This window comes from Silene latifolia, chromosome 10 (genome assembly GCF_048544455.1).
Source record: "Silene latifolia isolate original U9 population chromosome 10, ASM4854445v1, whole genome shotgun sequence".
In the NCBI taxonomy this organism is placed as follows: domain Eukaryota; kingdom Viridiplantae; phylum Streptophyta; class Magnoliopsida; order Caryophyllales; family Caryophyllaceae; genus Silene; species Silene latifolia.
In genome coordinates, this window is record NC_133535.1 from 98,083,028 (window position 1) to 98,097,976 (window position 14,949).

The window sequence follows — 14,949 nt, forward strand, 5'->3', positions numbered from 1 at the left end:
TACGCTTCTTTAGTACCTGATCAATCGTTTTTACTTAGTACAAATTGATTTCTTAAATATCATAATTGAACAATGAAATCAATTTTGTATACATATTCTTCATTGAACTCCTGATAATTCGTTAATCTGCTTGTACTTATCTGAATAATTGTTGATTTCGTATTTACATGTAGTACTTATTTTGCTAGCTGCTTCATTTTTTCGCTAATTTGTTTGTGCTTATCTCCAATCCCGTTAATTTGTTTGTGCTTATCAGTGTAATTGTTGATTTTGCTGAATTTATTAAGCTTTTTTACTGTACGCACCTTCGTAAGACGGTTTTGTAGTTAGATTATCATGAGATAGACCCTTATTATGAAAAATTGTTAGATTATTGATGTGCCTTGGGTAGAAGGTTAGAAATAAATTGCTGGAAGGGTGAGGTTATTCTCTTAATGTAACTAGTTTTATGGCACGACAATGATATAAGAACAATATAAGAGAAACCAGAATCATCTATCAACTGTGGCATGTACAGGAGCAGTTATGTTGACTCGTATTATTCTTGGTGCGTAACTATCAGTAACTTAACCGGACAAACACATTGGATGAGTTTCACCAAGTCCCATAATAAACAAGAAACCCATGTACAGATATTATTAGAAACCTACTGAGATCAACTTCCCAAAATACCTGTGACATCCATATAGGGCTAGCTATTAGTTAAACTTTTTACATCGAGGATAAAGCTCTCAACTAACATCTTTAATAAACGTATTGAATTTTTCAATTTCAGCCTTAACAACAACATTAGGCCTCTCTAACCCCTCCCGATTATCATTTAGTGTACTGTTACTTTCTTGAACCATACCACCTTCCACAATACTTTGGGTCAATTTGAAAGCTCTTATAATGTCTGGTAGTAATCTCATGGTGTCCTCATTACACTCATTATTGACCTTGTCATGACCATAGATAGGCTAATCAATATTATTTGTGTCTATTTCAAAAACATTAGTGGACCGTGATTCACCGTGACAATACCGAACCTCATAATCTACCATCATTCTGTTTATCACAAGGTGGTCATACATATCTACAGTTGGCCTTTTGCTTGAAGGGAGTCTACAGTTGTCAGTTTCTTTTGTATAGCCATAGTGGCAATGATGCCATGCTTAGGCAGAACATCTATATGGTTAATGGCATTGATACTAAGTAACACAGGGTATTTGGTCATAAACCAGCCATAGGCAACTAGGCAGCTTGCACACTGAACTTCCCCTTATCTGTCCAGCTAGCCATTAGCTCTGCTGTAGCAATAGCCGAGCCCATGGATTTGAGAATAGCATCCTTCACTACAATAATACTCCTAAAACTCGAGGAATTGATATAAGTAACAGAGGTGAAGCTACGCCTGGACGGCCCAGGTCCCGGGCGAAACTTAGCAGACTAATAAGTATTAAACATTAATAACTCTATCATTCATCTACATATGGCATAGTGGTTCGCTTGGCAATATTGAGGATAACTCTGCATGTAGTCTCACATTCGATACTTTGCAGCTACAGTTTTGTGAACTTTTATTTTAGCTTTTCAAAAATTTCTTTATTTCGTCTAATATGGAATATTTTCTACACTTATTTATATGGAATATTATCTACACTTATTTTTGTCCGCACTAATAATTTTAGCTTGTAAATACTCATATTTTCATAATATTTATTTTATGTAGTATATTTTCGTTAAGATGGCTCGTACTTGGATGTTTGCTGTGAAAAAAGGTGACCCAGAGTATGACGTCGGGTTAGCTGAATTTTATGCCTTTGTTAGAGAGAATGTGACAAACACATCTAGTATGGCGTGCCCTTGTGATATGTGTCTTAATATGAAGTATATGAGCTTGTCAGATGTACAAATTCATTTACAGAAGAGAAATTTTAATCCAAAATATAGATGCTGGACTTTTCACGGAGAATCTAGAACCATAAAAGGAGGAATGGGAGAAGATATAAATCTCGAATTTAGTGGGATAGAGAAAGAAACATGTTTCAATTTAATTGAAAATGATTCTGATGCACTAGAAGATTCGGGTTTAGGTATGAATTCGGAGTCGGTTGATGAGTCTGATGATAACTTTGAAAATATATGGGGAGATTTTTGTGGAGACAATGAGGAAGAAGAAAACTCGTCTGTGAATGTTGATGAAGACATTATAGATGATGATGACGACCTTGATGAAAATAATTTGGATGAGATAAGTGTTGTATTAGAGAAGTTAAAAGATTCTGAGATGCCCTTGTATAAGAGTTGCAAAAAATACACAAAATTGGCGTCAATTGTTAAGTTATATAATTTGAAAGCGAAAAATGGGTGGAGCGACAAGAGTTTTAATGACCTCCTAGAATTGTTGAAAGACATGCTTCCCGAAGATAATGTTCTTCCCAATCGCACATATGCGGCAAAGAAGATACTTCGGGGAATTGGTATGAAATATGAAAAGATTCATGCCTGTCCCAACGATTGTATACTTTATCGCAAAGAATATGAGACATGCACTCACTGTCCAGTTTGTAAAGAGTAGCGGTATAAAAAGAAGGAGGGTATCCCGGCAAAAGTTTTGTGGTATTTTCCAATAATTCCAAGGTTGATACGCCTTTTTGCGAATAAGGAAGATGCGAAGCTATTGACGTGGCATAAAACTGCCAAAGCTAATGATGGGAAGTTGAGACACCCGTCTGATGGGTTAGAGTGGAAGTTCATTGATTCTAAGTACCCGGAGTTTGGCAAAGAACCCAGAAATCTTCGTCTTGCATTATCAACCGACGGGATGAATCCTTATGGAAGTTTGAGTAGTCAACATAGTACTTGGCCGGTGCTTTTAGCTATTTACAACTTACCTCCATATTTATGCATGAAACGAAAATATTTGATGTTGTCCTTGTTGATTTCTGGGCCCAAGGAACCTGGTAATGATATAGATGTCTATTTAGCTCCTCTTCTTGACGATTTGAGAATATTATGGGATAAAGGGATAGAAGTTTTTGATGCCTACCAGAATAGCGTATTCAATTTAAAAGCAATGTTATTGTGCACTATATCTGACTTTCCTGCATATGGCAATCTATGTGGGCATACCGTACATGGGAAAGAGGCATGCCCTTTGTGTGGTGAAGATGTAGATTCTTGCTATTTGACATATTCTCGAAAGCAAGCCTACTTAGGATATCGTAGGTTTTTAGATGAGGATCATTCATATCGTAGGCAACAAAAAGCGTTCAATGGAAAAGCCGAACATCGTCCACCTCCTAAGATATTAACCGGGCATGAAGTATATGAAAAGGTAAAAGATATTCAGATTACATATGGGAAGAAATGTTCCAAATTGGCATCTCGTGGTTATAAGAAGATGAGTCCCCTTTTTGAGAAACTTCCTTATTGGCGTGACCTCTCTATAAGACACTCCTTAGATGTTATGCATATTGAGAAGAATGTATGTGATAATATCATCAACACTCTTCTCAATGTTCCAAATAAGTCGAAAGACAACAAGGCGGCTAGGAAAGATATGATGGATATGAAAATTAGGCCTGAGTTAGCACCGCAAGAGAAGGGAACACGTGCTTATTTGCCTCCGGCTGCTCACACTCTTTCAAAAAAGGAGAAAATAGAGTTTTGTCAGTGCTTACATGGTGTTAAAGTGCCAGAGGGATATTCTTCGAATATAAGTAACCTCGTATCAATGCGAGATCTCAAGCTTACTGGTTTAAAGTCTCATGACTCTCATGCTTTGATGCAACAATTACTACCTGTAGCTATTCGTTCCATTTTACCTAAAAAGGTTCGATTCGCTATAAGTAGGTTCTGTTTTTTTTTCAATGCCATATGCAACAAAGTAATTGATCCTTCAGAGTTGGACTCCTTGCAAAAACTAATTGTTTTATCTCTTTGTCAGTTTGAAATGTATTTTCCTCCTTCCTTTTTCACGATCATGATTCATCTAACTGTACACTTGGTTAGAGAGATTAGATATCTTGGGCCAGTTTATTTGAGGTATCAATATCCGTTTGAAAGATTGATGAAAGTGTACAAGTCCTATACTTCTAACCGATATAGGCCTGAAGGGTGTATTGCTGAGCGTGCAATTATTGACGAAGCACTTTCTTTTTTTTTATACTCACTTATCGATCTTTGAATTACTTGGGGTTCCTAAGAGTCGGCATAGTGAGTGGATGATGGGGAAAGGGCTTAGAGGTCATGTTTGTCAAGATATGACAACAGAGAAGTGGCATATTGCACATACATATGTCCTTCACAACGAGGATGAGGTACAACCATACATCGAAGAACACATGGCGTTCTTAAGGGATAATCATCGAAATAAAACCCAGAAGTGGATTGCAAGTGAGCACAATAAGACTTTTAGAGTTTGGTTTAAGGGTCGAGTCATTCAAGACTTGCAAGAATGTCCAGAAGCTATCTCTTCCAGATTAAAAAGACTTTGTTATGGGCCAGATATTTCCGCCTCTTCTTATACCGGTTATGCCATTAATGGTTGTACGTTTTACACTCGTAAGCAAGATGACATGAGCACAATGCAAAATAGTGGGGTTAGTGTAGAAGCAGAAGCAATGTACTTTGCTAGTTCGAAAGATAAAAATCCAATTTTGAGTAAAATGCATTACTACGGAGTTATTGAGGAGATTTGGGAGTTGAATTACAGAGAATTTGAAATTCCTATATTTGGTTGCAAGTGGATTGAAAGTAATAATGGTGTTCGCAAGGATGAATTAGGATTCACGTTGGTGAATCTTGGTAAAGTCGGTCATAAGGAAGACCCTTTCATATTAGCCAGTCAAGCAAAACAAGTGTTCTATGTAACAGATCCGGCGGACAAAAATTGGTCTGTTGTTTTATCTGTACGGGGTAGGCGTGCAGTGGATACTTGTGATGAAGATGTTGTATTTGAGGGCTTTGATCATCAGTTATCACAGTTCGATGACGCTGATATTGTTAACCCCTCGAGTTTATACGCGCGTGATGATCACAATGAGGGGATATGGATTGACGGTGAAAGCAATTCAAAAAAACGTCCCCGTGATGATGTTTGAGTAAACATAGTCAAATTTATGTTTACTATTTATTTCATTATTTTATTTAAGTAATTCATTTTGTTATTTAGTTTTTTGCTTAAATGTAAGGTATATCAAAGAAATAATTAGAAAGCAATGCTACACACATCCTTCTCGTTTATATTTATCGTGTATTTCATTATTTTATTTAAGTAATTTATTATGTTGATGTTTGAGTAAACAACTCTACCATGCATGTTTTGAGTACAGAACAAATTAGAAAGCAACACGAAACACATCCTTCTCATTCACTTTCACTGGATAGTCATCTTTTTCATCTGATTTCCTTTTTTATCTGTAGAACTTGGTCCTGCATTTTTTCCTTTTCTTCTTTGCTCCCAGATTATATTGGCACCAATTGTCTATTTTGTAAAGAGAAGCGGTGTATTTGTGATTTACGAATACTAATTGTAAAAATTTATGTGCAGGTTGATCAATGACAACGCCAAAGAGAAAGACAAGTAAGAGAAAATACAACTCTGACCAATCTAACGAGGGTACGAAAAAGAGAGGGAAGCGTTCTGAGAGGGGTCGATCAGTCCTGAAGTTAGCAACAAAAGCTATTAGAGATGAGGACCCAATTAAGTTAGAATGGGATAGTGAGCTGAATTTGCCGACTGGAGATTGGGCTGCTAAGTTCAGTAGTTGGATTGGGATTACTGTTCGGGGACATGTTAGCTGCACGGTTGAAAAATGGGACGATGTGGAGCAGCCGACAAAACGAGATATGTTAGATATGATCACAGTATGTAGAAAATTACTTACTTTTTATTATCAATTATGTTTTCTTATACAAAGGATTTTTTTTTCTCAATATCTGTTTTTGTTTTTGTTTTACTTTGACAATGTAGGGGGCATTCACAGTTAGAAAGGAACGTGAAGATTGGTGTCTTGGTAAGGCAGGAGAGTTATGGAGAAAGTGGAAGAGTAAGTTAGTCTGTGAGTGGTTATATGATGAGGAGACAGGAGCTATCCGGAGGACACCACCGACCTTGTGGAAACAGATAACACAAGATGAATGGAATTCATTTGTGGCCTCCCATACTACTGATGCATTTAAGGTAATTTAATGACAATACTCCAAACCTGACAAGTAGAATGTGATGACAAGTTTTGAAATCCCTGACAAGTGACAACCCATAAAGTTTTATTTGAATATTCTCTGATCAGTGAGCACTACATTTATAAATTTCTGACATTTTGGTCCATGTCTCCACGTTATGCTGTTCAAGTAATACTGCAGAATACGGGGTTGAGGACTCAGTCCCAAAATCACCAAGTAAAAGCTTGATTTCAATAGCTGTGCTATCTGTCAAAAAAAAAAAACAGTTGCGACGTGAACATGGTCAGAGTAGCCTATCTAGCTTTCAAATACTTGATAAATTAGTCATGATTTGCTGTGGTGTTTGCAATTTAACACCGGCAGGACGACTGGAACTTGTACGCTGAACCGGGTCATAAATGTTAAGAGGAACCAGAGCACATAAGTTAAAATAGGAGGCAAAAACCCCATTATTCATATGACCATCATCTACCTTAAACCTCCTTCATCTTCTTCTATTCATATGAATTAGCGGAAAGTGTTTAACGATGAAGTTACGGAACAAATTTTAGTGTTATTTAATTTGTATCTGATTTGGTAATTAATGGGAAACATAATATTTGGTATTCTGGGTTTCTACGGTTTTTATGGTTAATTTGTCATAACTCCTCTGTCTGCCCATAATTTTCTCATTTGACGGATTTTATGCCTGAGTTGATATATCAAAGATATTTATGAGATACTAAGTCACTTAGTAGTGCACAGTGATAGCCAGCATTTGTGACTTTTAACGATTAGGGTGTCTTCATTGCGTACCTGCAGTTGGCCCTGGAAGTTGTTTTTTTTTCTTTTTTTTTTTTTTTTTTTTTTTTTTATAAACGGATACAAAACAGCCTAAATTGATGATGTACATTGCTGTTTTTGTTGCTCCAAATTGATGATTATATAATGTAAACAGGCCATTAGTGAGAAAAACAAGAAGAATGCAGCTCAAAGGCAAGCACAATACCATGGTTCTCGAGGAGGATATCGGGGAGTTGAGAAGAAAGTCGTAAGTTAACTTTTAATTGATTTAACTTTTCTTATTCACAATTATTTGATATTTTAGCCAAGTTAAGTTCAATGTTTTTTTATAGAAAGCAGACTTTGCCGCAAAGGGATGCCCATTGGAGACAGTTGATCGATATTTAGTTTGGCTAAGGGCTCACAAGTCTGAGAATGGAGATATGACTGATTATGTTAAAGAAGTGGAAAAAAAAATTGTAAGTTAGTATGACATTTGAAATGTTGAAACTAATATACATATAGCTAATTTTGTACACAATTACTTTATTTTATATGAATTGGTGCAGGAAGCAATAAACAAAGACGTGAAGGCAGGTGTATTTGTTCCCCAGGGACGAGAAGATATACTCGCTAAGGCACTTGGCAAGGCCGAACATCCTGGTCGTGTTCGAGGAGTTCCTAATGGCATAGGCATAAAAGAATATTTTGGGAAAGCTCCCAAAAACCCGACTCCAACACAGTTGAAGGAAAAGGTAACTTATATTATATCATTAGCTAATGAATTCAAGAGTTGGAGAAAAGTTGGAGAAGTGTTCAATAGGAAGTTGATTTATTATTCAAATTTTTTCTTATGTAGATAAGTACTTTGGAAGAGCAACTGAAGGAAACTCAAATGATGTTGGTGAAGTTCGCAAACAGTGAGCGACCAAGTGAAGAAGTATTAGCTCGTTTCTTAGACGCGATGACTAAGAGTACACAAGGAAACTATGCATCTATGGAGGGGTCTCAGTCACAAGCTACAGAGGAGTCACAAGCTAGAGAGGAGTCACCTGATGACGAGCCATCTCATAAGGAGAAACCAAGTGAGCCATATCGTACGTCTACTGAGGAGCCACTCTCTGATGAGGTTTTCCGTACTCCAGTGGCCACCATTCGGAACTTTTCTACATCACCACTAGAGGTAGTCAAATTATAATCTCACCCACTATATCATATTTATGTATTTGGTGATTTGAATTTTGAATTTGTTTGCTCTGAAAGACTGATATCAAAGTTAGCTTACATGATTTGAGCTCAGAGAGAGTGACATACTTGAAATTATGATTAATTTGACATACTTGAAATTATGATTAATTTGAATTGTGTAGGCTTGGAAAAGTTGTATATTATCATTGCCAGGAAAACCGATAAAGATGGTTGCTTCAGCGTTGGTATACATGTCACGTAATGGGGAGTTTGTTTCCGTTCACGGCGCCTCCTTACGTGATGGTTGTAAAAAAGTCACAATCAAGAAAGTGTACAATGGGTCCGAAAATGCTTTGTTACCGGTGCCCGTTGGCGACTTGGAGATACTAAATGATGCTAAGAGCTCATTTGTTCAATGGCCACAAAGTAATATTCATAGTCCTAATGAGGTAATGTTAATTGCTGACCTTAATATTCAACCTTAAATATTTTCCACGCTAGAGAGGCATGTATGCATAAAACTCTCCCTTGAAAAATATGGAAAATTGTAGTGGTTTCTATTTATCTTTCTTTTTATCGTTTTTGAAGAAAAATGCACGAGAAGAAGAGGCACATGAATCAACCAATTCTACACAACCAAAGACTAAGCCTTTAGACCCAACAACATCACGTTTTCTTGGCGTAAAAGTTAGTCTTGAGTTCAGGCAAAAGTGGAGAACCATGTCGTTGAAGAAGTTGGCAAATGAGGCTCGTGTGTTAAAGACAAGTGCAACGATGATCAATGTGGATATAGAAGAGCATGTACTACATCGTGAACAGAAATGCATGCTTAGCTATGAAGACCTTATTCATTGGTGTGATGAAGAAGAGATAAGTGCCTCTCACATTGCTTTGTTCATGAGGTTTGATTTCTAATCTTTGAATACGTTTTATACACATTGCTTTGTTCATGAGGTTTGATCAACAAAATATGTGTGCTGTTGGGGTGTTTTGTCAGCTCACTTCTCGTGAGCCCGAGGCTTATTTTCCCTTGGCACCCGAGTTTTTTAAGGTTTTGATCGAGTGTAAGAATAATTGGGTGTTGATATAGTAGCTCAATCTCCCCTGCTCATCAATATCCACCCACTATTATCCTTAATCCTACCTAATCCAATCCTACCTTCATATTTATGCTGTACCAAATTCTTAGTTGTGCAGTACAATGGTCATCAATTGATTGTGCAGAATTTCAATTTGATTATTGTCGAGAGTTTTCGATTTCGTGCTTAATCGTTCTTTGACATTTGATTTCATGATATTTAAACCGCAAATCTGTCAGGTATCTATGATTATTGTACTCTTCAGTTGTTTTATTCATGTCCGGGGATTTGGGAGGCAAGATTTATTGTTTTTCTGTGATAATTTTTGGAAAATTAGGGTTCTTACCTTAGAAAATTAGGATTTTGAAAATTAGGATTTTGAAAATTAGGATTTTTCTGTGATAATTTGGGTTTCATAAATACAGAATCTGAAATCACAGTCTATCTAAACGGTTGAATTGGATTTTGATTTCATGATTTCAAAATATTTATTTCAAATGAACAATTTGAAATGAAATGTAAGTTCCCAAACACTACCTAATAGTACTTACCATCTAATATCTAATAGACTTGTATATAATTATCGTGGATGAAATTATAGAATTATATAGACATATTTTCCTTACAAATAATTGTTACAGAGTATAAATTACTCAATATAATAAGGTTTTTGTTAGTTACGCTTTTAACACAAATGTTCACATAAATTAGATGTTGGAAGTGTTAACCTTCAAAGATATGAGACTAATAATTAACAACGCACAACTATAATACTGAAAACGTTTTAGCTTATTATTCCCAAATTCAAATATGTAATGGGTATGGGTAATCACAAATGAGACATTAATTTAAAAGTTACTCCGTATATATTTTGATATTTGCGCTTATTTAATTTTAATAGGTATTTAACTGAACTAGTAGTGAGTATTCAATGTACAACCTCATATGGATTCTTGTGCCCCACATCATTGTCCAAGTTCGCTAGTTTTGAAAATGAAGATGATCGGTCGGACTATATTGTTAAGGCTATGACATGTACGGGTTGTGAAAGGGGTCGAAAGCTTGTTTTTGCTCCATACTTTGAAGGGTATGTATCTTTTTTTTCATACGAGCTACTATTAATTATATTATTCCGGTTTGATGCTACTTATTAATGCGATGCTGATTGTTAATTTTATAAATTGTAGTAATCATTGGATGTTGGCACCCATTAATCCAAAGGATAGTGTAGTATATTGGTGTGATCCTACGGAACTCGAGAGCCTCGTGAATTTTTGAAAGATACAATTAATATGTAAGTTCAAAGATGGATACGATTTAAGAAATTGTAATTATCTCGTAGATTTACATTTATTTTCATAAAATAAATATAATTAAGCTAATATATATTTAACGCAGGGCAATTACGAAGATAAACTCTATGGATCCTGAGAAATGTCAAAAAAAGAGCTTGAATGGAAAATAATAAAGGTACCTCTTGAACTTATAATATTGTTATCTCCAAAATTATATAGTCTATGTTTCATTGTTATGGATTTGTTGTTTATAAGTTGTAGAATGTAGTTGACATGATTTCTATTTTAGTGTCCTACGCAGCCCTTTGGAAGTGTATTATGTGGATATTATGTCTGCCGATATATGTTGGAAATCATCAGAGGACGATATATTAATATTATTCCAAGTGTACGTCCTTTAATTTGTTTCTTTGGTTTCAATAATTATTTCGTCGTTTTATATAAATTACACGTGTTGATATGTAAATAATTATAATTGTGTTTTTTGGTTTTATGTAGTTCATGTTTAAAGCCCCAAAGATATATTCAGTTCAGCAAATTGACGAGGTGCGGGACATTTGGGCAACATATGCATTGCAGTTTAAGGCGGAAGTATTTGATGGCAACGTTTAAAGTATGCTAACACTTTGATGTTATCTAGGTAGCTTAAAAGTGTGGTGTGTGGATGGAAAAACTCTTGTTAGTGCTTGGGATAAACTTATTGTCGATAGTTCGTATTTTAGAGGTTCAAACTTATTCCGTTCTGTTGGATTTAGAGAATAAATGTAAGATTTGTTGGATTTTCTGAAATGTAGGAGGAAATATTTAAGCTATACGGCTATTGTCGTATAGCGTATGAATGAAACAATTTTTATTTCACATTTTTAGTTGTAAATGACCATGGATTTGATTTTATAACTTGGCGCCAAAAAAAAAGCGGTTGTATTCATAAATTGGCGCAAAAAATTGGGCGGTTTTCATTCAAAAATTGGCGCTAAATTAATTTTTTTAAAAATATGTAAAGACGGTTCTATGACAAAGCGTCATGAAGTTGGCACCAAATTTATTCGCGCCATGACTTTAAAACAAGACGGTTGAGACTAAGGACTGTCCTCCATAAAAATGCAAAAGAAGACGGTTCCAGGCACCAACCGTCCTCCATAAAAATGCAAAAGAAGACGGTTCCAGGCACCAACCGTCCTCTTCTGAAAACCCAAACAAGACGGTTTGACTTTTTGTCAACCGTCATCGTAGTCAACGAGGACGGGTGAAATAAGGACGGTTGTTTTAAGGTTTTAGGACGGTTTTCAACCATCCTCTTTGTCTGTTTTTGTAGTAGTGATTGATCATCATAGCTATCTTCAAATGAATCATAAATGGGGGCTTCACTCCTTTTCACCAACACCTCAACATCCACTTCAAATGATACACTCTCATACTCATAAAGGCTAATAGTATTTGGCTTACTCAACCTCATGTCTTCTTCATCAAAAACCACACTTTAATATTCACAAGAGCTCAAGGAGATTGGCTCTTCCCATTTCTCATTTTCCATATCAAAAGTTACTATTTCAAATTCGCATTCATGCTCAATGTCCAAAGGGTGGTAAGGAGTGGTTGCTTGGGATTCTTTCAATTGGGCAATTTGAATCTCCAATTCCTCACCTTGGGCAATAATGCCTTGAAGAACATTATCCCTCTTTTGACTCTCCTCTAGCATTTGTTTGAATAAGTTTTGTTGATCTCCCATCATTTGGAGGATCACATTTTGAATGGGCTTATTTTCTTATTGTGGGTAGGTGTGAAAGTGGTTGTATTGTGGCATTTGGAATTGGTTGTAAAGTGAGTTTTGGGTGGGTGGTTGTTGTGGATATTGGATGTGGTGATTTTGGTGGGAAAAGTTGGAGTAGTAGTTAGGATTTTCATTTTACGAATAATAAGGTAGGTTTGTGTTGACTTGCTCCTCAAACTCCCCATACCCATAGTCATACTCAAAAGATCCACCACATACTCCATATGTAAAGTCTTGAGCCATCATAGCTAAGACAAGGAAACAACTACAAGCATGGAAACTACACAAAAACGGTAAGAACAATTTTTGAGGAACAAGTTCCTCAAGGTGAAAGCAAAATCAAAATAGACAAACAAGTAAGAACTTAATCACATAGCACCATCCCTGGCAACGGCGCCATTTTGATTGGTGATGTCGTCGGGTCACATCCAATCAAACACATTTATAATACTCAACAAACAACTAGTTAGCGGTAAGTCGAGGTCGATCCATGGGACGGTGTGCTTTGGGTTCTAATTCTATCTATCTCAATTTATGCTAGTGTCACAATTTGATTGGGTTTATAGTTGTGTTCTAGACTAATAAAAGCAATAAAGTAAAACAAGCAATAAAGGGAAAGATGTAAACAATTGATTAAAAGTGCTAGGATATCATGGGGTCATAGGGGATTCATGGTGTTGATCATACAAACATGTTTACAAGGTTGCAAGCAATTAATGTTGTGGAGGAACCGAGTTGGTTTATGTCTTACGGTTCTTAGGAAGAGTTGGGTCCCGGAGCCGAATCGATTAGATTGTACAACACCTACAAGTCGACTTACTTTCCTCCTAATAAACTTCTATGCATGGTCTAACAAGACTCGAGTTGGTTTATATCTTACAAGTCAAGTTGAGTAGATAAGAGATGGTAAAAATGCAAGGATTCATAGACTTAACATTTCATCAAACATAACATGTGCATAAAGTTGACATCACAACAATCAAGCAATTTAATCATGTGAACATATTAGATTAAGCATTAATCAATCCCATGTTGGTTTCCCTTAATTACCCACTAATCCTAGCTAAAGAAACTACTCACTCATTATCATGGTAAACATGCTAGCAAGGTTGTCAATCATCACAACAAGTATAAACATGATAATAGAATGAAGAAATGAACAATAAAGATTAAAGAGTAAAGGAATTATACCAAACTTGAGATGATCCAAATAATAAAGCAAAGAATAATAGAAGAAACTTGATTGATTGATGGAAGGTTGTCAATCTCCCAATAATAACCCAATAATCTTCAATTACCCAATAATAAGCTTGAATAATAAACTTGAACAATAATTAAGGAGAGATTAATGTGTAATTTGTGGAAAGATTATAGAGTAATCTATTCTAATCTACTCCTAATCTAATCTAAAGAAGTATTTTCTAATAAGAGAGCTTGATGATATCCCCGCCTCTTGATTACTTACAAGTGGGGTATTTATAGTAGAAATTAGGTGGATGCATTAGGGTTAACTAAGGGCTAAACTAGTAATTACACTTCTGAGATTTGAGCAGGGAGACGCCGGTATTTTTCGAAGGAAGGGCATCTTTCTTTGAAGCTTGAAGAAACGGATTTGTGCTGGACTGGAATCCGGGCATATTGGTGTCGGGACGGGCGGATTGTAGCAGGGGAAGACGGGCGGATTTGGGTGAAGACGCACGTCTTCTGTGGTTTGGGGACGGCCGATTTCTAGAGAATCCGCACGGGTTGGAGTGCAGTCTCGTTTTCTCTTCCATTCTTCCCTTTCCTTCACTTCCATTTTATTCTTGTGGGATTGGTCTTTAGTTCTCGCTTCCTCTTCATACTAGTCCATCAAATATCGTCAAATAGCTTCCGAATACGCACGAAAGACGGTAATTTCCGCCTTATTATCTTCTTTCCTACAAAACATATGAAATGCGATAGAAAAGCAAAAAGGAAGGTTTTGACGGATAAAATGGCCATAGAATGTTATAATAGTATGCAAAATAGGCTCAATTAGGGGAATAAATGTGCGCAAATAATGGTCACATCAACAATCTATTTAGGTATACAAATCATTCTTTCTTTCGTAGATCTCATTTACTCAAGCATACAAATTATTCTTTGTATTCTTTGTGTCTTGATTTTTCTCCCACTCTATCTTTAGAATAAATACACTAGATATTTAAAGATAGCTTATGAGACACAAATAATGATTTTGAAGTAGAAGGAGGACTATCTCATAGATTGACTAATAGATTTTAGATTTGATGAGTGTACTTGGTAATTGACATTCCTTTAGAAGAGTTCATCCACTCAACATCACTTTATAATTGATCATACACTAGCCTTAAGCTTGTGGACATATAATGAATCCCATCATTATAGTTGTCAATTGGATCACTTTAAGTAGATGATCATATGTTTCTATGTACAAGCATAAAAAGACGAATTTTTAGAACAAACAAATACAATAAAAGGGGTGACTTGGGTTGCAAACCAAGTCACCATAATCCAAAATACAACGATTGTTTAGAAAGGATCAACTATTTCCATGTCGAACACGGAAATCAAAATAGTTCTAAAATTCATAACATTAAAATAAAGACAATAATAAAAGCCAAGCTTCATTGGTAGCTACTCCTAGCTCCTTCATGATTTCTCAAGCTTGCTTCTCTTTTCC

The 14,949-nt window shown here is 35.9% G+C and overlaps 2 protein-coding genes across 3 annotated transcripts; both read left to right on the forward strand.

Annotated features, from left to right (window-relative positions):
* The first annotated feature begins 1,726 nt into the window (after positions 1-1,726).
* LOC141607949 (uncharacterized) lies at positions 1,727-4,171 on the forward strand. The gene is made up of 3 exons (XM_074427298.1): positions 1,727-2,545; positions 2,648-3,787; positions 3,932-4,171. The coding sequence occupies exons 1-3, from the start codon at positions 1,727-1,729 to the stop codon at positions 4,169-4,171; spliced, it is 2,199 nt and encodes a 732-aa protein (XP_074283399.1).
* A 4,143-nt stretch (positions 4,172-8,314) lies between these two features.
* Positions 8,315-11,369, forward strand: LOC141609087 (uncharacterized). Of its 2 annotated transcripts, XM_074428306.1 has the most exons (7): positions 8,315-8,570; positions 8,710-9,023; positions 10,102-10,287; positions 10,388-10,494; positions 10,599-10,670; positions 10,785-10,883; positions 10,994-11,369. In XM_074428306.1, the coding sequence occupies exons 1-4, from the start codon at positions 8,349-8,351 to the stop codon at positions 10,476-10,478; spliced, it is 813 nt and encodes a 270-aa protein (XP_074284407.1). In that variant the 5' UTR covers positions 8,315-8,348; the 3' UTR covers positions 10,479-10,494; positions 10,599-10,670; positions 10,785-10,883; positions 10,994-11,369. The 2 variants fall into 2 exon arrangements, 1 of the variants encoding a protein (XP_074284407.1); XR_012527197.1 differs by lacking the exons at positions 8,315-8,570; positions 8,710-9,023 and adding an exon at positions 9,315-9,439.
* Positions 11,370-14,949: the final 3,580 nt, after the last annotated feature.

Excerpts from the sequence above, each read along its gene's own strand:
- LOC141609087 (XM_074428306.1), top strand. The coding sequence starts at position 8,349 with ATGGTTGCTTCAGCGTTGGTATACATGTCACGTAATGGGGAGTTTGTT. Across the intron at positions 8,571-8,709 it reads ATATTCATAGTCCTAATGAG|AAAAATGCACGAGAAGAAGA; the intron begins GTAATGTTAATT and ends TCGTTTTTGAAG. Across the intron at positions 10,288-10,387 it reads TTTGCTCCATACTTTGAAGG|TAATCATTGGATGTTGGCAC; the intron begins GTATGTATCTTT and ends TATAAATTGTAG.
- LOC141607949 (XM_074427298.1), top strand. The coding sequence starts at position 1,727 with ATGGCTCGTACTTGGATGTTTGCTGTGAAAAAAGGTGACCCAGAGTAT. Across the intron at positions 2,546-2,647 it reads AGACATGCACTCACTGTCCA|GAAGATGCGAAGCTATTGAC; the intron begins GTTTGTAAAGAG and ends TTTGCGAATAAG. Across the intron at positions 3,788-3,931 it reads TGATGCAACAATTACTACCT|TTTGAAATGTATTTTCCTCC; the intron begins GTAGCTATTCGT and ends TCTCTTTGTCAG.